The 21,854-nt window shown below is 41.3% G+C and overlaps 1 protein-coding gene across 2 annotated transcripts in view; it reads right to left on the bottom strand.

Annotated features, from left to right (window-relative positions):
- Positions 1 to 21,854, bottom strand: part of LOC109937915 (N-acetyllactosaminide beta-1,6-N-acetylglucosaminyl-transferase-like) — a 29,314-nt gene that overhangs the window by 2,867 nt on the left and 4,593 nt on the right. The window contains exons 2-3 of one of the 2 annotated variants that reach the window (XM_048617437.1): positions 11,092 to 11,181; positions 2,164 to 2,239 (exon numbers count right to left, since the gene is read on the bottom strand). In XM_048617437.1, coding sequence (XP_048473394.1) covers positions 2,169 to 2,239; positions 11,092 to 11,181 — 161 coding nt within the window. In that variant the 3' untranslated portion in view covers positions 2,164 to 2,168. The remainder of the gene's footprint in view (positions 1 to 2,163; positions 2,240 to 11,091; positions 11,182 to 21,854) is intronic. The other variant, XM_048617430.1, reaches the window with a different exon arrangement.

The following is a 21,854-nucleotide window of genomic DNA, read 5'->3' as shown; positions in this document are numbered from 1 at the left end:
TGTCTATTTACCCTATCCATGCCCTATCCATTATGATTTTAGAAACCTCTATAAAAGGTCACGCCTCAGCCTCTGAAGCTCCAGGGAAAATAGCCCTAGTCTATTCAGCCTCTCCCTATAGCTCAAACTCTCCAAACTTGGCAACATTCTCGTAAATCTTTTCTGAACCCTTTCAAGTTTCATAACATCCTTCCTATAGCAGGGAGACCAGAACTGCATGCAATACTCCAAAAGTGGCCCAAACAATGTCCTATACAGCCACAACATGACCTCCTAACTTCCATACTCAGTGCACTGACCAATGAAGCCAAGCATACCAGATGAAGCCCAACGCAAGCTGGGGGAACAACACCTCATTTTCCACTTGGGACCCTACAGCCCTCCAGACTCAATATGGAGTTCAATAATTCTAGGGCCTAAACTCTCCCATGTCCCAGCCCCTCACCCCACACACCAGGCCTTGTTACCACATAGCCTGCCACTACACACCCACTGTTGTTAGTCACTAACAGTCCCCATTAACAACTACTCACTCTCCCAGCATGATCGTTAGCAACTCCTTTGTCTGTCCAACTGTCTCTCTCTCTCTTTCTTTAGGCTCTATCCTATCGTTTACTCCCTAGCCCACCCACCTCCCTATTCTCTGCATATAAACTGACATTTTCCCAGCCACCATCGGTTCTGAGGAAGGGTCACCAGACCCAAAACGTTAACTGTTTTCTACTCCACAGATGCTGCCAGACCTGAGCTTTTCCAGAAACTTTGTTTTTGTTCCTGCTTTACCTCACTATCCTATCTACCTGCGATTCCACTTTCAAGGAGCTATGAACCAGCACTGCAATGTCTATTTGTTCAGCAACACTCCCCAGGGCCTTACCATTAAGTGTATAAGCCCTGCCCTGATCTGCCTTTCCAAAATGCAGCACCTCACAGTTATCTAAATTAAACTCCATCTGCCACTCCTCCACCCATTGGCCCATCTGATCAAGATCCCATTGTATTCGGAGGTAACCTTCTTTGCTGTCCACTATACATCCAATTTTAGTGTCATCTGCAAACTTACTAACTATACCCTTATGTTCACATCCAAATCATTTATATAAAGGACGAAAGGCAGTGGACCCAGCACCGAGCCCTGTGGCACACCGCTGGTCACATGACTCCAATCTGAAAAACAATCCTCCATCATCATCCGGTCTTTTACCTTTCAGCCAGTTCTGTATCCAAGTAGCTAGTTCTCCCTGTATTCCACGTGATCTAACCTTACTAACCAGTTTATCATGAGGAACGTTGTTGAATGCCTTACTGAAGTCCACTTAGATCACATCCACCACTCTGCCCTCATCTATCCCCCTCGTTACTTCTTCAAACAAAAAAACTCAGTCAAGTTAGCAAGATACGATTTCCCATGCACAAAGCCATGTTGACTATCCCTAATCAGTCCTTGCCTTTCTAAATGCATGTAAATCCAGTCCCTCAGGATTTCCTCCAACAACTTGCCCCCCACCGATGTCAGGCTCACCAGTCTATAGTTCCATGGCTTTCTTCAATCGTGGCACAACGTTAGCCAACCTCCAGTCTTCTGGCACCTCACCTACATTCCAATGCTAAACCATACTCAGTGGTTTGTTCAGTGAGAAAGAAACAGCAATTGTCAGGTGTGTCTTAAAGGAACCCTTCATTATTCTAAAGTATGCATGCATACAGCTTTTTATCATAGTAGGATAGCCAAACTTATACGAGAGCTGCTATGCGTTTGATTTTAAAGTACTTACAGATGGCAGAATCAAAGTTTTTCTCCACATTGTTCCCACAAGACCAAAATGCAAATATAAAAATTGACATATGCATTGTTACTTCAAATGGTCTCAATTCACAAATCATTGCTATCCTTATAACCAGCACAAAGGATGGGCGTGGAGGGCTGAAGGCATATTTGAAACCCAAAATGTAGTCAGTGGGTCAGATTCTTACTTTTTATGTAAATTGAGGGAAGAAATTTGACTGTGCATCTGCAAACAGCACACTGTGCCCACAACAAACATGCATGACGAGATGGAGTCAAACAAGGCCCAGTATAGAAATAAAGTTGAGAAGGCAGGAGCTATACAAGTTCATTGCAGAATGGGGCAAGGGCAACACCCAGATTTAATAATGACTCACTGGAATCAGGAAGAGAAAGAAAATATTTTTCTCCAGCGACATGACGACAACTGTGAAAATGTGTCATTGGGAGAGGCTAAAGGAGAACAACAAAAACATTAGTCACTGGTTGAGTTCAGTGAAAGAATTGGTTTTATAGCTTCACAAGACCAGGTCAAGTGTGATTAGATTGCTTATTTGCCTTGATCCGACATGTAAATTCCACTCGCCTTTCCCTCCGCCGTCCTCATCAAGCATGCTCCATAATATCAATTCTTACACCCATGTAAATTAAGTAACCTCCACCTTTTAATTCTTGTGTAATTCCTTACCACGTTACATACTCCCACTCAGCTGACAGTCACCTGACCCTTAACCTACAAAACACACTTGTCTCTGACTTCCACCAAATGCAATGCATCTACTGGGTGGATGCTTGGCCCTCTGTTACTCTGATTTTTTTTCCTTTTACTCTTGCCAGGAGAAATAAGTGCAAAACAAGGATGGAGGGTGATGACTGGAGGCAGACCACAAATAGTCCAGTGCACTGGTGCAGCACAGCTACTCTTGGAGAGAAGTGGCAAATCTGTGGCTCTCTCAATTTCAGGCAAAAAGACAGGAAATTCGCAGATTGAAGGGGACTTGAAAATATTTGACAGTTGTGTTGGCTTAATTTGGTCAATGGAAGAATGATTGATAGAGTGGGGTGATCATTAAAATAATAACTTTGTTATGACAGTTCAGTTATTTTTGCCTTCTAGAACCTGCAATCAGCAAAGGAGAGAGGAGATGCACAGGATTGTTGGGGCGATGGGGGATGGGGGTGGAGAGGAAAATAAAACAAAAATCGGATGGCTGTTAGTGGTTTTCCTGGGTTTTCAAATTGTAGCTACAATAACAAGCTGAACCACACCTACCTGAGGATATTTCTGGCAGTAATACATGTGGCTGGATTGACAATTCTGATTTTAACCTTCACTGCTAAAGTATGCCTCAAGAGCCCCTTTGTCGTTTTTAAAAAATTGTTCATGGAACTTGTGTATCGCTGGCTAGACCATCATTTATTGCCCAGAGGGTAGTTAAGAAATGAATAACGTTACCGTGGATCTGGAGTCACATCTATGGTAGATTTCCTTCCCTAAAAGGCCATTAGTGAATATTAGGGCTTTTCCAACAGTTGACAGTGGTTACATAGTGGCCATTAGACTAGCCTTTTATTCCCAAATTATGTTTAAGTCAAATTTCACCATCTGCCATTGTCAGATTTGAATTCACATCTCCAGAACTTGGGGTTCTGAATTACTAAACCAATGATGTTTACCAACAAGCTAAGACTACCTCTCCACCTCCAAACTATTCAACTTCGCAACCGTGTTCAGGATATACACACACGGCCATTGTTCTCTTGCCCTTAATTGGCAAGTACTAAAGGGCACCTCTGGCTCTCAAAGAGCTCAACTGATTGATCAAAAATTGATTGCCTTGTGTACAGTACCACCATGTAGCAGTGTATCTCAAACAGAGCTACACCTCACTTCCCTCTCATTCTAGCTATCACTGTTATAGGGAAAGTTCATACAACAGCTGTTGCAAACAATTCAGCTGTCAGTTTTTGATTTTGTGCTCAAAAACTGCACTATCCTTGATTTATTCCTTGTAGCACTTAAAAGGGAGCAGAGTAAAACATATTGAAGACATTTGTTGTTATCAGAGTCAGGGAACAATTCATCTTCATGGAGGCTACAGATGTCTGCAAATATTGAAGTGACAATATCAGTTTGCAGAGATATTACTTTTCTGAGAATAAAGGAACTTGTGCCTCTGTCTACACACTTGCATTTTCTGGGCAGTACTTCTTACAATTTTAGCTCCTCTATTGATCTTAACTGTTTGCTAACTCCACCAAAACTTGCCACACTTCAATTAAATGGGAAATCAGTATGTGAACTTTCAAATTGTGGTTGGGCATCAAAAAAATTGGAGGTAAACAGTACACAATCTCTCAGATTCCCTACAAGTGAGTAACATCAGTTAACAAAGACATGAGAAATGTAAACAAAATCAGAAGGCTAGAGACTAAACTCGGAAAAGTGGTTTCAAACCTGTACAGAATCTTGGTTAGTTTATTTAAAAACTTATTCAATCATGCGATGTAGGCATTGCAGGCTAGGCCAGCATTTTATTGCCAGACCTAATTGTCCTTAAGATGAAGGCAGCTCAGCACCATCCTCAACCACTATAGTTGATGCGGCATAGGTACACTCAATGCAGTTCTAGCATTTTGACCCAGCAGTGAAGGAATGGAGCTATAGTTCCAAATTAGCAATCTGTGCACACAGTTCTTTACCAAATGTGAAAAGAATAAAGCAGGCTCTGGAAATGCAAGCGAGATTTAAGGGGATTTCTCAACTGACAGGCTGAGCTAACAGAAGCAATTCAATAAGTTGTTGCTCTTTTATCTACATTTTAAAAAGGGCGAGAGATGATCTGATAAATAAAGCATATAAAAGATAGAACTGGCCAATAATAGACAAGAAAATAGGTTGAAAGGTAATGGAGAAGCAGCGAGAGATATTGAAGGAAAAGTTTTACAGCTCCTATTTTATTGAGCTAAAGATTGAGAAATATACACCATCCATGACTAAGAAAGTTAACAATGATGATAAAAAGATGGACAATATATGGGATTTGGATTTCAAAATAGAGCCATTGGATGTGTGTCAGTCCTGCGAAGGTTTTGGAACAGTAACCTAAATGCATCAATTCTAAGAAAGCATGCAACAGCAATCAAGTGCCTAGGAGAACCCTTGTAGTGCTAATGGATAAAATGTTTATACTGTTGAGTTTATGACAAAAAGGGTAAACATGTCAAGCCATTAGTTCAGTTTTGATTTCAGAACAGAATGTTAAATGTTTCAGTTCAGAGGAACAAGGAGTTCAATTTAGTTTCTCCCAGCAAGAGAATCAAGTTTAGTTCAGAGGAAACAGTTACCTTAGCATAAGTGGCTTCTAGTCTGTGTGACCTCCAAGCCTAGGCAGCATGGACAAAAATCTTTGGCCTTGTTAGGTCTGAAAAAGTTTAAATCATCAGAACTGTGAAGGTTCATGCTGATGGTCTTGGAAGTCAACTCCAGTTGAGATAGGAGCGAACCTTGTCAGTGATGGAGTATTTGTAAAAGAATGGTGTTGGGGTACAAAATTTCAGCACTATTATGGTTTGTATATTTTCTCTCATACTCCAATTTCTATTTTTTAAAGCGATCCTTTGGGAAATTTTTATACCAATTTTTTAGCTTCTACTAATCCTTACATTCTGCTTTTTTGTTAATTTTGATTTTATTATGACCCCACATAATGGTAATATTGGACAATTTTTACAGAGTGGTTCGTGTGTGGAATGAACTTCCGGAGGAAGCGTTAGATGCAGGTAGAGTTAGAACATTTAAAAGATATTTGGATTAGTTCCTAAATGAAAAAATGTTTGGAGAGATATGGGCAGGCAGATGGGATTAGCGTAGTTTGGAATTATAGTTGGCATAGACCAGTTGGACTGAAGTGTCTGTTTCTATGCTGTAGAACTGATGCTAGGACATGTCAGATCCCAGAACGAAGCCTGGTTTGATAGCTCATATGTTTAACTATTGTAGCTGGTTGACATAGTGGTGACTAATTGCAACATAGTCATGAGGCTGCAGATATTTTGCAATAATATTGTTGTTTTTCCATATGTGTAATAAACAAAATCAAACCAGTAGAGGTTTCCCTGGCTGGACAATCTGGTACCGGGGACAAAGATTTGAAGTATTACTTCATTTTGGCATGGAAAAATTCACGAGATATAGCACCCTTTGAGGGCTGTTGAAGGGTCAGGTTATTCAGTCTATTTTTAAAGATTTATAGATTTCCAGGTACTGAATATATCAAGGAGGTAGGAAAATGGTGTTGAAGGAGAAGACAAGCCATGACCTAGCTGAAAGATGGAGCAGGCTCAAGGGGCCAAACATGATATTCTTGCTCCTATGGTCCTATTTACAACACCATAAATTGAATGAAGCAACAATAACTATTCAGAAGTCATTGGGACAAGGTAAAGAACACTAAATGATGGATTAGCCATATTTTGGACAAAATGTCATGTATCATTTGGAAGTAGTTCTTTTCCAATGACAAATCCTACATTTATCCGACATTAATAGTGAACAAACATTTAATCGCACGTCCGCATCCTCAGGAAATCCCACAATGCTCAAAAGCCAATTTAATACTTTCCATTGCTACAGGATAAGCTAATGTACAGTAAAATAGCATTGCCTTTTGAAGTGTAGTCAACGTTGACAGAAAATGCATCATCTAATTGGCCAAAGGCAGGTGCCAAAAGTAACAATGAGATATGACTGGATGATTAGTTAAAAAGTGATGTTAGATAAGGATTGAACTTTGAGTACTGGGGAGAACTCGCCCACTCTAAATTCATTCATAGGATCCTTCACATCCAGCAGAGCATGATCTCAAAAAAATAACCACAGGCGCTCACTCAGAACTGTACAGAGGAGAGGGTGTAGATTATTTATTCAATTCCCTGCAATCCACCCATGATTTGGACCTGACAAATTGGAGAGGTGAGAGGTGCTGGGATCAGAATGTTGTAGGGAAATTTGAGAGAATGTTGTTCAAAGAGTGAATAGTTCTGATAATTGCTCCTTATTGCCTCCACCATTGAAGGAGGAATTAATGTTTAATCCTGATTTACTCTTTGTAAACACACTCCCTCCCTCTATCTCTCAAGAGGACTAATACATTTCACCAAAATTTAGTACACAGATTGGATGTGACCTTTAGTGAAATTTGGGATACATATCTGGAACCCAAGACTTTTTTGAATAATCCACTTACATGGGGAAGTAGAGCAAATTTATTTATTTTTCTTGTAAAAACAAAAAGGAATTGTCCTAGGTTGCTTTATTTAAAAAAGGTGATGATGATCGTTTTAGGATGTTGTGGGTTGTCTCAGCTGCTGTGATGGAATTTCTCAAAATGTAAACAGAGTTTTCAGAACAGATAGTTGGATGTGGATTGACTCAAAGACTCCTAAGTGAGACTCCTTTGGTTAAAGCCTATTAAACCTGAAGTTTAAAACAGTGTACACATTGGTGTTAGAGTTATAATGCGTAAAAAGCAACATAAGTGAATACTCCAAATAAATAATTTAATATTCATTGAGAATAGCAGCACAGGCAGTGTCAAAACTGTAGCATGCAGGAGCTCCAGGATACCAATGTAATCAAGGTTATACATGTGTTAAGTGTTTGCAGTTTAAAGAAACAAATGCAGGAGTGTCTGTGTTAGTATTCAAGAACCTGAAATACCTTGCCAAATAAGGTGCTGATCACTGTACATAGAGTTACTAGAGCATGGTCACTGAGGAGTAATGGTTAACGCGAGTGGAAACTTTGTCTGACTGAGATAAAGGTTGAATGAGAACAGCTAGGAGTGTTTCAGAGTGGGAATTTGATGTGGAGGGGATGTAGATGCTTTAACTAAGTTTACTGTGAAAAATAAACTCTCCAGCACCGAGGTAAGCAGGAAAGGATAAAGGTAAGGATTGAGAGGCTGATCTGCAGTGAAACCAGCAGCAGTGACATCACAAACCACAGCATAACAAATACAGGAAAAGCAGCCGAATAGAGAGTAGGATTAGTGAATATTCCTAGTGTTAATTAAAGTATGGTCTTGGTTATTTTTGGGTCTCTGATTGGTCTTCTCTTTTTACATAAAATTAATTTTTATACTGAACATGCTATTTACGATGTAAAAACAATTCAACTGCAATGAAGCGAAAAGAGCATGGCAACTAGAGTAATTAAGAAGTTAACCAAGATATGATAGTGATGGCAGAACAGGTGATGTGTTGCTGCTACAGCATGCATCAGCTGCTGGACACCAAGGTGATCTACAGCAAACATATCTGCGGGAAATATACATAGATCAGGGACTGACTAGGGTTGTTTTCCTTACAGCAGGGAGATCAAGAAGGGCCATGATTGAGATGTTTAAAAAAAAAAAAAAAAAAGTACATTGGGAAAAGTTTATTCCTGACTACCCAATGATGGAAGGATCAATGACCAAGGAACATGCATTTAAGCGTGGGACTGGAGGTTTAGAGGTGGGAGGCAAAACGTTTTTTCACCCAGAGGATGGTGGGAATCTGGAACTGTCTGCCTGCAAGGGTAGTAGAGGCAGAAACTCTCATAACATTCAAGTAGTACTTAGATATGCATTTGTAATGCCAAGGCATTTAAAAGCTATGAGCTAAATCCTGGAAAACGGGATTAGATTAATTAGGACAAATTCTGCAGGTCTGGCAGTGTCTGTGGAGAGAAAGCAGAATTAACATTGAGTTCAGTGACATTTTTCCAGACCCTGCTGAGTCTTTTTCTAGCAATTTCTGCTTTTGTTTCTGATTTCCAGCATCTGCAGGCCTTTTGGATTATTGTTTAGATTAGTTGGTGCTTGTTTTTGCTTGGCATGTATATGATGAGCTGAAGGGCCTTTCTCTATGCTGTAGATCTCTAGGACTCTGACTACCCCTGATCAAACCCTGCCTCTCCAAGTGGAGATTACTTCTTCAGAATTTTCTATAATAGTTTCCCAATCCTAATTAAAACTATACTAGCTAACTTACCAAGAACTTGAGTAAGATGGTGGCAGAGTAGGATGCTCCTGTTGGAGCTCCTCTACTCGCCGGGTTCTTTATTTCTTTTCCATTTATTTTTCCCCTCCTCTTTGTAGCTTTCCCTTTCTTCCCCACCTCCTCACCTGGAGAGGAGAGTCGCGGAGCGAGCACGGACTGGGGTCCCGCGGTGGAGCGAGCGCAGGGAAATGTGGCCTTGTACACTGGGACCTGCAGGCAAGCCCGGTGAGCCCCAGAACACTGCGAGCAGCGAGCCTTGGAGCAGCGCGCAGGCAGAGAGTCCTGGACATAGACTGGTGTAAGGGGGTAATCCTGCCATTTACCTTAGAGCAGCCGAGCGCCCATATGGAACAGAATGGGGCTTACAGCAGAGCGGCATGGCTGTCGGACTGGTATCTGGCACAGGTGGTCAGACCACGTGCAGAGGCCCTGCACTGAGCTGCTACACTAGTGTCTATTTCCAATTTCCTACCATACTGTAATGTTAACCCTTTAAATTTTTTCCAACCTATTTTTTAACTCCAAGTAATAAAAACTACTTGAGGTTGGTTGGCTCGCCAAGCTGGCTTGTTGTTCTGCAGACATTTCATTACCCTGCTGGATAACATCATCAGTGCAGCCTCCGATGAAGCGCCGGTGCATTTTCCCACCTGGTTTTTAAACTCAGGAGTCCATTAAGCTGGATTGCCTCACTTCCGGTTTTCCTTCGTAGTGGAGTGTATATGGGGTCGAGTTCTGTGTTTATTGATGGCTTTCTTTGTGGAGTACCAGGCTTCTAGGAATTCCCATGCTGGTCTCTGCTTAGCTTGTCCCAGTAGAATTGGTGGTCCTCCTTATCCACGTGGATTGAGATGAGGGAGTATTGGTCATGTCTTTTTGTAGCCAGTTGGTGTTCGTGTACTCTTAGTTTCCTTCCCGTTTGTCCGATGTAGTGTTTCTCAGTCTCTGCAGGGGATCTTATAGAGGACATTGGTCCTGTCCATGGCGGGGAGTGGGTCTTTTGTTCGGGTGAGCAGTTGTCGTAGGGTTGATGTGGGCTTGTGCGCCGCTCTGATGCCCAGTAGTCATAGGAGTCTTGTGGTGATTTCTGACATGTTCATGATGTAGGGTAGTGAGATGAGTGTGTCGGGGTGTGTAGTATCTTCCTAATGTTGTTCATGTAGGCATCTTCTGACCCAGTTTTTTGGATATCCGTTATCCTTGAAAACCTGGAAGAGGTATTCTTCTTCCTCTTGGCATAGTTCTGTGTTGCTGCAGTGTGCTGTTGCCCGTTTAAATAGTGTTTGCACGCAGCTTCGTTTGTTTGTGTTGGGATGGTTACTGTTGAAGTTCAGTACTTGGTCCGTGTGTGGCTTTTCTGTGTACTTTCATTTGGAGTTCCCCATTTGTCTTGCGCTATACCATGATGCCCAGATATGGGAGCTGTTTGTTCTTCTCCTCTCTGGTGAATTTTTTTCCAGTGAGGGTGTTGTTTATAAGTTTGTGTGTTTCCTCTAGTTTGGTCTGTTTAACGATGACAAAGGTGTAGTCCACGGAGCGTATCCATAGTTTTGGTTGGATTAGTGGAAGGGCCATCCTTTCCAGTCTTTGCATCACTGCCTCTGCTGCGAGTCCGGAGATAGGTGATCCCATGGGTGACCTGTTGATTTGTTCATATTTTTGGCCGTTGAAAGTGAAGTGGGTGGTGAGGCATAGGTCCAGTAGTTGAATTCAAGCATGTTAGCCTGGTTGTTAAGTACTATGGGTGAAGTATGTATTTAACAATAATTGCCTGTACTGCAAAATTAAGAAATCTAAGCCATTCATTCAAGAACCTTATCAAAGATTTCATGCTGATAAAAGTAGGAAAGTCAAATACACCAAGGCACACATCACATGGATTGCACATCAGAACCTGCATTAGAATTTCCATGCAAATGCCGATTTCAGACAATTCTGGCAAGTTCTTGATACAGGTGCTCATCTGGTCAATTTTTCACGTCTCATGAGAGACGACAGATGGGGAAAGCACCAGGAATGTGCCACATGCAGATCAACTGAAACTGAAAGGCTGCTTTCAACTCCATAACAAAGAACAATATCACAGAAATAATAATATGCAGTGTTTCATTAAAGCTAACAGATGCAGTCACACTTCAGTATTAAGAGTGTGATTAAATTGCTATTACCAATAATGCAATACGACAAATTGGAAATACAGGTAAATTCTAGCCAAATAATATGCAGTAGGAGTCAAAGTTAAATTTAGAATAAGTTACCATGGCAACCATCATGGCCCTTTTGATCACTCCATTTTACGGCACGCAAATTTCCTTGCCAGCCTGCAGATGGCATTGAACCAGGTACACCTGAAGGATGGATATTTAACATTAATGTCAATTGCAAATACCAAAAAACCAGTGCATTTAAGAACAATCTTGCATTTTTTGTGCTGATTTAAATAATGTAGGAGAATTGCTAAATTCCTTAGGTTAAAATTTCTACAAAGTTTAATGATATGCATGGAAAATTTGCAATTAACCTATAATTGTGCAATTTTTAAGGTTTTAAGAAAAACATTTCAATTATATATCAAAGAAAAATCAAGCTCTTCATTCCAAGGGGAAAGAATTGTGGCCTGGATTTAGGAGGTGGCAAGGCAAGAGCCACAACTGCTGTCCTCAAAAGGAAGATGCCCTTAAAGATAAAATGAAAACTAAAATTCCTCCTTCCTGATGGTGGTTAGAATCTGGCGACAAATCGGTGGGTTTTATTTGCGTGCAACAGAAACTGTTTGCAAGCCACAAAGCAGACTTCCTAATTTCCTGGGTGAAAATGTAAGTTAAAACTATTGGGCCCTTTTGTTTTAAATTTAATGTGGGAATCAGAAATAAATAACTTTAGCTTCTTTGGTGTTACTCCATAACACGAACTAGAAGGTGGTCATTTAGCCCCTTGCTCCTGCTCTACCAATCAATAAAATTATGGCTGATACGATAGTAATATGGATTGAAAGACAATGTCTTAACAACAGTGACCCTCCCCACCAACTGTCCCTGCTACTCCCCCCGGTTCCCCGTACCCGGCCCCATAAACCCGATTTCCTTGCAGATTAGAAATCAACACCAACAGCCTGTCTAATTTATCCCCTTAAATGTATTCGATGGTCTGGCCTCTGACATTTCCACACACCCCCCAGCAACGATAAAAAAAAATCCAATGATAATGATCTTCAAGAGAAGTTCCTCTCCAAATGATTGAAACAAATTAGTTTTTTTTTCAAAAAAGTGTATTTCAGCTTTGGAGAAATGTTTATATTTTTCACTCTTTCAGGGGAGACAATGATAACTGGTCCAGTTATTCACAGGCCCAGACTAATGCCCAAAGAACATGGATTCATACCCCATCACTGCTGAGGTATTTAAGATTAGTTAATATAAATTAGGAATGCGCTAAGGTCTCTTGTAGCAGAGCAGTGCTGACCTCCATCTCTGGACCAGGAAGACCTACTCCAGAGGTGGGTCATAACATCTTTGAACATGTTGATCATAAACAGGTAGGAAATAAAATCTGGAATTTAAAGCCAGTCTTGGTGATCATGATAATTATCATCAATTGTTGTGAGATCCCATTTGTTTCACTAATAGCATTCAAGTGGTAAGTCGAAAGGCAATTAAAGACAGACAACGAATGCTGATATTGCCGATGATACCCATGATAAAAGAATGAAGAAAAAAATAACGTATTCCAGTTGCAGTTAACTAGTGCCATGATTATAGCTACTTGCTAGACAAAGAGCATCCCTTATAGGAACTGTTCTCATCACATTCCATCCACCTTTCGTTCAGCCTCAGTTAGTACAGGAAAGCATTTTTTACTTGTCCTGTTACCTTTAGGGATCTGTGGACATGCATTCCAGAATCCCTGTATACAACTTCACTTTCTTACCTCCAATCGCACCGAGACAGACTAATTAATGTTTGACTGTCACCACAGTAAACATACAGGCATACCATAGGTGTCAAGGAGGATCTCCAGGGAGGTGGAGAGACAGCAAGCCTCGCTCTTTGACTTAGAGGCCTCCATCTCAGTCTGACATCCTGAGGATCAGCAAGACCCTTTATGCCAGACCGTATAACACAAAGTCCACTGACAGCGCAGCCTCCCATACATTCCTGTCCTCTATCACGGAGGTCTTGAACGATAACACTTGGGAGATGCTGGACCAGCCATCATCTCTGGATGAGGTGAACAAGGCCGAGTCCTTTGAGAAGGGCGAAACTCCCAGAAGTGACGGCTTACTGGCAGAGTTGTGTTCAGCTCTGTGGGACTCGATTGGCCAGGACCTGCAGGAGGTGTACAACAATATGCTTCTGGCTGGTAGCATGAGTGAATCCTTGAGAAAAAGCATCATCTACAAAGCAGAAGGGGGAAGAGGGATGAAATTAGAAGTTGGTGACCAATTTCATTGTCGAATGTGGATTATAAAATTCTGTCTAAGGTCATCGTCAACAATGTCAGGTCTGCTCTGAGATCAGTGATTCACCCCGACCAAACTTGTGCTGTATCAAGCACGATGATCTCGGAGCTTCACCTCCTCAGGGACATGATCTCCAAGGTGCAGGACAAGGGGGGTGGATGCCTGCCTCATCAGCCTGGACCAGGAGAAGGCCTTTAACAGGATATCACACACCTACATGTGGGACATGCTCTCCAAAATGGGTTTTGGAGAGGGAATCTGCACAAGGTTGTAGACTTGCTCACCGAGCGGGTGTGTTTGATTTCAGACGTTTTGTCACCCTGCTAGCTAACATCATCAGTGTGCCTCCGATGAAACGTTGGTGTTCTGTTCCGCCTGTTATTTATATCCCTCAACTGGGACAACACATCCATAATAGCACGACACAAACAGACATGCCAGGGAATTCCTGGAGGCCTGGCATTCCAACCGGAACTTCATCAACAAATACATTGAACTGGACCCAATACACAAACCACTGAAAAACAGAACTGGAAGTAATGCCAACCATCCCAGCAAACAGAGGCATATAAATAACAGACAAAACAGCACACCAATACTTCACCGGAGGCGCACTGATGATGTTACCTAGCAGGTTGACGAAACATCTGTAATCAAACACACTGGCTCAGCTAGCAAGTCTACAACCCCATCCACAACCCAAGCTGCAAATCTTCTCAAAAACTTTAAAGGGAATCTGCAATTGGATCAGACTGCTCTACACCAACATCATTAGTGCAGTCTCAATCAACTGGTGAGAATCAGAAAGCTTCCCAATCAGATCTGGAGTCAGGCAGGGCTGCCCACTCTCTCCTGCCCCGTTTGTGCATTGCATAGAGCCTTTTGCTGAGTCCATCAGGAAAGATACAAGCCTGGGAGGATTGACTATTCCAGGCTGCAGAGGCCTGCAGGTCAAAGCCTCCCCGTACACGGATGACATCACCATTTTCTGCTCGGATCCTCAGTCAGTGCGCAGACTCATGAGCATCTGCAACTAATTCGAAATGGCCTTGGGAGCCAGGGTAAATCAAGGCAAGAGCAAGGCAATGCTCTTTGGGAACGGGGTCAACTGATTTTTTTTAATCCCCTTTCACCATGAGGACAGATTACCTGAAGGTCCTGGGGTGTGCACCAAAACTTAGGAGGAGCATATCACCACAGTGAGTCAGAAACTGGACAAATGGGAGCATTGAGCTTGTGGGGAGGATGTACCTAACACTGTTTTCATCCAGATGGCCACCTTTGTGTGCAGTTGCATAAAGCTGTGCACAATCCCTCATTACGCAAACACCTAGTGTCACTATGAGGTTCTACCTGTCCCAGTTGTTACGAAGGATGGGTCTGGCCAGGTTGCTGTGGAATGCTACAAGTAGTTAGACCATTGCAAATTTTTCCACAAAGGACAGGTGATATGAAAAGTAAAAACACAAGTCTATCAGGCAACGGTCAGCACGTAACATCTGAAATTCTGCGGGAAAAGGAGTGGGTGGATCCTATCAGGAGATTTTCTGAGCAGACTGTCAAAGTCATTTGGCAAAGTGCCTCATCGCCAACTTTCCAACACGCACCAAGACATAGCTTGGCTGGTGGTGAGATGGGCATTGCCTGTTAAATCCTTCATGCACACCTGGGTCTCTCTGCATCACTGCACACTGTCCCGAACCAGCTGGGTTGGAAAAAAAGACCGTCATACATCTCCTTCTGGAAAGTGCCTTTGCAAAGAAGATCTGCAGATGAGATGTAGTTGTTTCTGCATGTTCCTCCCGAGCAGCTGTGCTATGCAGGACTCTGTGCTCTATGGTCCATTCCCCAGAACACACAAGAGGGCGGCACGGTGGCTCAGTGGTTAGCACTGCTGCCTCACAGCACCAGCGACCCGGGTTTGATTCCGCCCTCGGGCGACTGTGGAGTTTGCACATTCTCCCTGTGTCTGTGTGGGTGTGCTCCGGTTTCCTTCCACAGTCCAAAGATGTGCAGGCTAGGTGAATTGGCCATGTTAAATTTCCCGAAGTGTTCAGGGATGTGTAGATTAGGTGGGTTTATAGGGTAGTGGGTCTGGCTGGGATGTTCTGAGGATCAGTGTGGACTTGTTGGGCCAAAGGGCCTGTTTCCACACTGTAGGGATTCTATGACAAACAAACATCAACTGCACCTGGAGGACCATCAACTCTTGTGAAAGACACTCTTCCGTCTGTCCAAAACTTGTTGATCATCCAACGTAAAGAGACGACCAAGTGCTGCAGACTTGGCACACTCCCAGGTGAACAATGTACTAGAGCTTGGTGCAGCTGCTACCAAGACATTGTGGGAAGAAGACCACCGTCTAGAGGTCTTTCTGCCAAAGTATAACGAGGGTTCATTCAGTTATCAGACCTTTTTGGTGCCTCAAAATAAAAAAGTAAAAGTAAATATAGTTTCTTGCATAAGTCAGAAATGCCTTTTCTTCCCCACAACTCTAGAGAAGCTGAGAAATGTCAAAATTTCATTTCTTTCTCTCTATACAAAATAGAGATACGACTTAGAACTATGTACTTACAGATGTTTATGAATAAAGTATATTATATTTTGAAATAATAAAGAAAAAGGAAGCAGCTGGTTAGGTAAGGTCAGATGAATATTTATACTATTTTATCACTTAGTTTGTAAGATCTTTATACTGGATTTAAAGTTATGATGTGGAGGTGCCAGTGTATGACTGGGATGGACAAAGTCAGAAGTCACACGACACCAGGTTACAGTCCAACAGGTTTATTTGAAATCACAGGTGCACCTGATGAAGGGGCTGTGCTCTGAAAACTTGTGATTTCAAATAAACCTGTTGGACTCTAACCTGGTGTCGTGTGACTTCTGACTGGGTTTATAGTTGGTAAAGGCAGCAGTACAGAGATCCACAGAAGGGCCCTGGAGCAATTAACTGCAGTTGATTTTCAGGGCAGTCTACAGGTTTATTTAGAGGAGCAAGTCAAATAAGAGCTTAAGGCTATGGTGCGCTCCTCCTGCTCTGAGACAGGGGCATAGTTTTAATGTTCAGTACCAGATGTGTATAAGGAAGCATCTCCAGCTACAGCTGGAGTAATGACAGAACACCAAGTAGCAAGGCTGAGAGGATTGTAGCTAGCACCTACAGAGGGGTGTTCATTCCACAGGCAGGGAGGGAATGGGTTAAAAAGAGATGAAGTCCTAAAAGCAGAATATGGGGAGTTAGGAAGCAAGTTAAATGTAGGATCTCAAAACGTGAAGATCTCAGAATTGCTACAGAGTAGAAATAGGACGATAGCAGATGAACGTGTAGCTGGAGATATGGTGCAAGGGGCAGGGTTTCAGATATCTGGGGTTTGGGACCAGTTCTGGGGATGTAAGCCAATACAAACTGGACAGGTTGCACCTGGGCAGGACAGGAACTGTTGTCCTAGGATTAGTAGTAGTTGGGGAGAGTTTCATCTAAAATGTCAGTGTTGGGAACAGAGGGAAACAAAGGCAAAAACAAAAGACAGAATTAGAGATAAGAAGTGTGCTAGGCAAAGAATTCAAGGACAAGAATTAAAACAAGTCAACACAGTGTAAAGTAATGCTAATGGGTCTATCAACGTTAAAAAGATAAGCCTTAAAGCCTTGTGTCTTAAAGCACAGAGCATTCACAAAAAGAAAAATGGATGAATTAGCCACACACAGACACAAACCAGTATGATATATTTGGGGATAGTAGGAACTGCAGATGCTGGAGAATCCGAGACAACAAGGTGCAGGGCTGGATGAACACAGCAGGCCAAGCAGCATCATAGGAGCAGATATATTTGGGATTACTGGAGACATGGTTGCAGGATGACCAGGGATAGGAGCTGAATGTCCAGGAGTTTATCCAGACAAAAAAAAAGGTAAAAAAAGGGGGTGGGGTAACATTGCTGGTTAAAGAGGAAATTTACACAATAGTGAAGAAGGATAGTAGGTCCTGTAAAGAGGAATCTGCACGGGTAGAGCTGAGAAACATGAAGGACCAGAAAATGATAGTGTAGGTTGTAATATAGACCAGAAAATTGTAGTGGCATTGTTGGGGAAAGCGTTAAACATGAATTAGAGATACAAACAATAAAGGCTCAGCTATGATTGTGGGCAACTTTGATCTGCATGTAGATTAGGCAAATCAAGTCAGTAGCAATACACCAGAGGACTAGTTCCTGGAACTTGTACGAGATGTTTTCTCAACCAATACATGAAAGAACCAACTTGGCAACAGGCCATCCTGAACTAGGTATTGTGCATAGAATAGAATAAAATAATTGACAATTAGCCATGCAATGCCCCTTGGGGGAAGAATGGCTATAATATGATAAAGGAAACTACAATGGTATGAGGCGTGAGCTGACAATGATTAATTAAGTAAGTTAAAGGGGCGATGGTAGACAGGTAGTTGCAAAAGCATGGGGAAACTGCTACAATTATTCATTCTTGTCTGGCAATAAACTAAAAATGAAAAAAGGTGGCCTGACCATGATAAAGAGAAATTGGGATTAGTATTGGATCCAAAGAAAGGATAATCAAATTGGCCAAAGTCTTACCAAGGACAGGAATGTCAGATGAGCCATATTTCTATTGGATGACTAAGCAGGCTTGAGGGGCCAAATGACCAACTCCTGTTGCTAATTCCTAAAGACTTATGGTCTAAAAAATTGCAGATCTGGTTTGTGAGCAGTTTCGATTTCAGCTCGGTTGGGTGGGATGCTCTTTGAGGAGTTGATGTGGACATGGGCTGAATGGCCTGCTTCCACACTGTAGGGATTCTATGATTCACTAAGTCTGGACACCATTTTAAAAATGAATTGGATTGGTATTTTAAAAAAAAAAAAAAAAATTGTTTTTTAATTACCTGAAATTCTCAGTGGTTTCAAAGCACAGAGTAAAATCATCTGTTTCTCGAATAGAAATTAAATATTTTAAAAAAAAAAAAGGAGAAAACACATTAGCTAACGCTAATTGAATTTGGGAAAATTGAGATGTGAAAAATCAAAAGTGATTTATCAAGTAAGCTTTGGAAAACATTGAAATCAAAGATTAAAAAAAAACAAACTAAATGTCATGGCTAGAATCAAACAGAAAGATTTGATTTCTGAGGCTGTGGAAATGCTCACCGAGCCAGTGGATTTGGTTGCAAACATTGCTTCACCGGAGGTGCACTGATAATGTTACCTAGGAGGGTGACAATGTTCTGTCCCACTTATATGCCTCAATTTGTTGGGGTGTTTGGTACCACTTCCGGTTCTGTTTCTCAGTGGTTGGTACACAGGGTCTAATTCAATGTGTTTGTCAATGGAGTTCCAGTCAGAATACCAGGCCTCCAAGAATTCCCCGGCATGTCTGATTGAGTTTTGCGATTAAGGCTGTACTGTCCCAGTTGAATTTGTGTCCCTCGTTGTCCGTGTGTAACAAGACAAGGGAGAATTGGTCATGTCTCTTGAATGGCTAGTTGGTGTTCATGTATCCACATTCAGTTTTCTTCCGGTTTGGCCTATGTAGTGTTTCTCACAGTCTTTGCATGGTATTTTGTATATTACACCGGTTTTGCGAATTGGATTCTTTACATTCGTAAGGAGCTGTCGTAGGGTGGTTGTTGGTTTGTACCCTGATACCTAGGGGTCTGAGTAGTCTTGTGGTCATCTCTGAAATGTCCTTCATATACAGTAGGGTGATTAGAGAGTCTGGTCGTGTTGTGTCTTCCTGTTGTTGTCGTCTATCTCAGAGGTAATGGCAGACCAAGCGGGACAGAACACCAATGCTTCACCAGAGGTATACTAACAATGTTACCTAGCAGGGTGACAAAGTGTTTGCAACCAAACCCAATAGCTCAGCAAGCAAGTCTGTAACTTCATCCACAACCTGAGCTACAAATCTTCGAAAACCTTAAGGTCTGATTTTGGGTTTCAAAAATTTTATGGCAATATTTTACTGGTCTGTAAAATTTGTCCAGGGCTCGTGAATGAGAAAGGAAAGCAACTAGTATGTGTAAAGTTGAATGAGAGGTGATGGATGCTGGAAGATGGCGACAGGAGGAGCATGGCAGCAAGTGAGAGGTGGAGAAACGTGTTTGTATAGTTCAATGGAATGTCAATTGGTATTAATTCATATTTTAGTGATGCATTTCAGCTGGGGTTTGTTGTTTCATTAAAAAAAATTGAATTTGACAGTCAAGTGGAGAGAAAAGTAGATCTTTGAGATCAGATCAAAAGTCAAGAACATGTGACATGGTGTTGGGATACTATAGAAGGTATGACAGAAACCAGTTCAAGTGGATAAATTATTCACATATTGATTTAAAAATCAATATGCATTTGGGATTATTGGAGACATGTTGCAGGGTGACTCGTGATAGGAGCTGAATATCCAGGAGTATTCAGTTTAAACAACTGTCCTTTTGTAAAAACTTGACTGGTTCGAAACGATGGCAAATATTGCATGGAACAACAGATTTCAATGTGCATCTATGTTTATGATTTAGAAAATCATAATGGATGGACACTAATGGAACAAGGAAATAAGTGCTGTCCTAATGGGTAGAGACAAGCAGTGTAGAAAGTATTTAAAATAAAGGCAGTAAATTCAGAACCACATCTTTTACATCAACTCCTCTAATCCTAGTTAAATAGCTCACACGAGATTGCATTAGAATTGGAATCCCCCTTCTATTCCATGGATATGTCAATATGGGATTAAACCTAAATTTATCTTTACTTTTGGACAGGCACCTCTGACAAGTCACAAGTAATTTAAGCAGTCTTATCTACTGAAAATCATCAAATACTTTAATCAGAGTTTACAGCACTAATTGAGGCTTTAAAATTGATACTTAAATAATGCAATTTTGATATGACAGTATTGCCATACGATTCAAGACATCAGAATCTTCCAAACTATAACTTTAGAATCATTTATGTTGTATACATTTTCACAAGACCAAGTGTTCGCATATTCCTGATTCACATTGGTGAAACGTGCTTTAAAAATAGAAAACAAGAGAGAGAGTGAATATTTAAAATAGATCACCCAAACAGTTGGAAATAGCCAGGCAGATCAGGCTTCAATAGATATGATCAACAATGAAGGACAGGAGTTTGTAGCAGCAAAAAAAAAAAAAAACAAAATCTACAAATGAAGGAGAGTATGCCAGAGGTTTCAGGGAGCAGCCAAGGGGGAAGTGATTAGATTGGGAGAGGTGGGCAGCACAGAAAGACCTGGTGCAATATTAACTGCTATGAGGAGAAACTGGATAGCAGATCTAGTAGCCAAACACTTGAATTTCAGACAAGGTGATACCCAGTCATTAGACCCACGCACAAAAGTATCACAACAAATTGATTTAAATCTCATGAAAAATTTGGCTTAAATCAGTTAGGTTTAAGAATGCAGAATGTAGAGGGGTAGTACTGCTAAGGATTCTGAAAATATGTAATAGATCATCAGGATTATAAAGGATATGTTGTTATTATCTTAGTACCAGCACATACTAACAGAACCCCACACGAAACGTGACAATTGTAAATCCAACATCAGATAGAATGGTTAGGATAGGGACGCTCAAGCAATTATTACATGATTATTTCTTACCACGGTCACTCTTAGAATAACAGATGATGTTTTGGGATTGACAGCCAGTAATAATTAAAGGGACATACAAAGGGCCAAGCAAAAGCCGAGAAGAATCACTCAGGGTTACAAAGTTTATTCAGTTATAAGGACAGATATAGTATAAAGATTATAAAGAATTAAGAATAAAGGAAAGCTAGAAAACAAAGTATAGAAAAAGGAGATGTCTAATTGTAGATAATTGTCAGATCATTTGGTAATACCAATTCTGCCAAAACATATTGAATGTTTCCAATTAATGACAGTGCTCCCTGGGTGGCCACATAAATGGCCAGGTAAGTGCAACCTGGGGTTAAGAGATCAGAAGTATGCCATGATGGCAATAGATGTACAAGAGAAGGCTTTTTTTTTTTTTTAAAAAAAAGGGTCTTGAATCACCTCTGGTAATCTGGATATGTGACTAATGTAAATTTCTGCATCCAGATTGAAGACTCCTTTACAATAGGAAACTTCCATCTACTTAGAAAGACAGTGGGAGTAATAAGTTTTTCCACAGACCACACTCCTGGCAAAAATGGGTCAGTTAGCCATGTCAAGAGCCACACAGATAGTTCATTACAAAAGGTACATAGTAACCTCAAAAGAACTTGTGCTGAAATGGGAAAGTGAAAAAGTGGCAAGAGATTAGTTAACTCTGCGATGGCATTAGCTGCTGAAGAATGAATGGTAATTTGGCTAGGAATTTTTGAGTAGGGAACCACAACAGTTTCTGGAGATATTCTGCTCTTCATGATTTGTGTGGCTATCAGAGGATTTTAGTTCAGGATTCCTCTCTATATCCTTCAGATAGCCAATCTTCTGGAACAGGAGCAGTTCTCAAATGTATTATGCCTTGATTGGGTGTTGGCAAAGCCCAAACAGGGGAACGAAAAGGGGAAAGTAAGCGAG

Source organism: Rhincodon typus, chromosome 2 (genome assembly GCF_021869965.1).
Source record: "Rhincodon typus isolate 14 chromosome 2, sRhiTyp1.1, whole genome shotgun sequence".
In the NCBI taxonomy this organism is placed as follows: Eukaryota; Metazoa; Chordata; class Chondrichthyes; order Orectolobiformes; family Rhincodontidae; genus Rhincodon; species Rhincodon typus.
The sequence above is the reverse complement of the archived record's forward strand: the minus strand, read 5'-3'. Positions and strand labels throughout refer to the sequence as shown.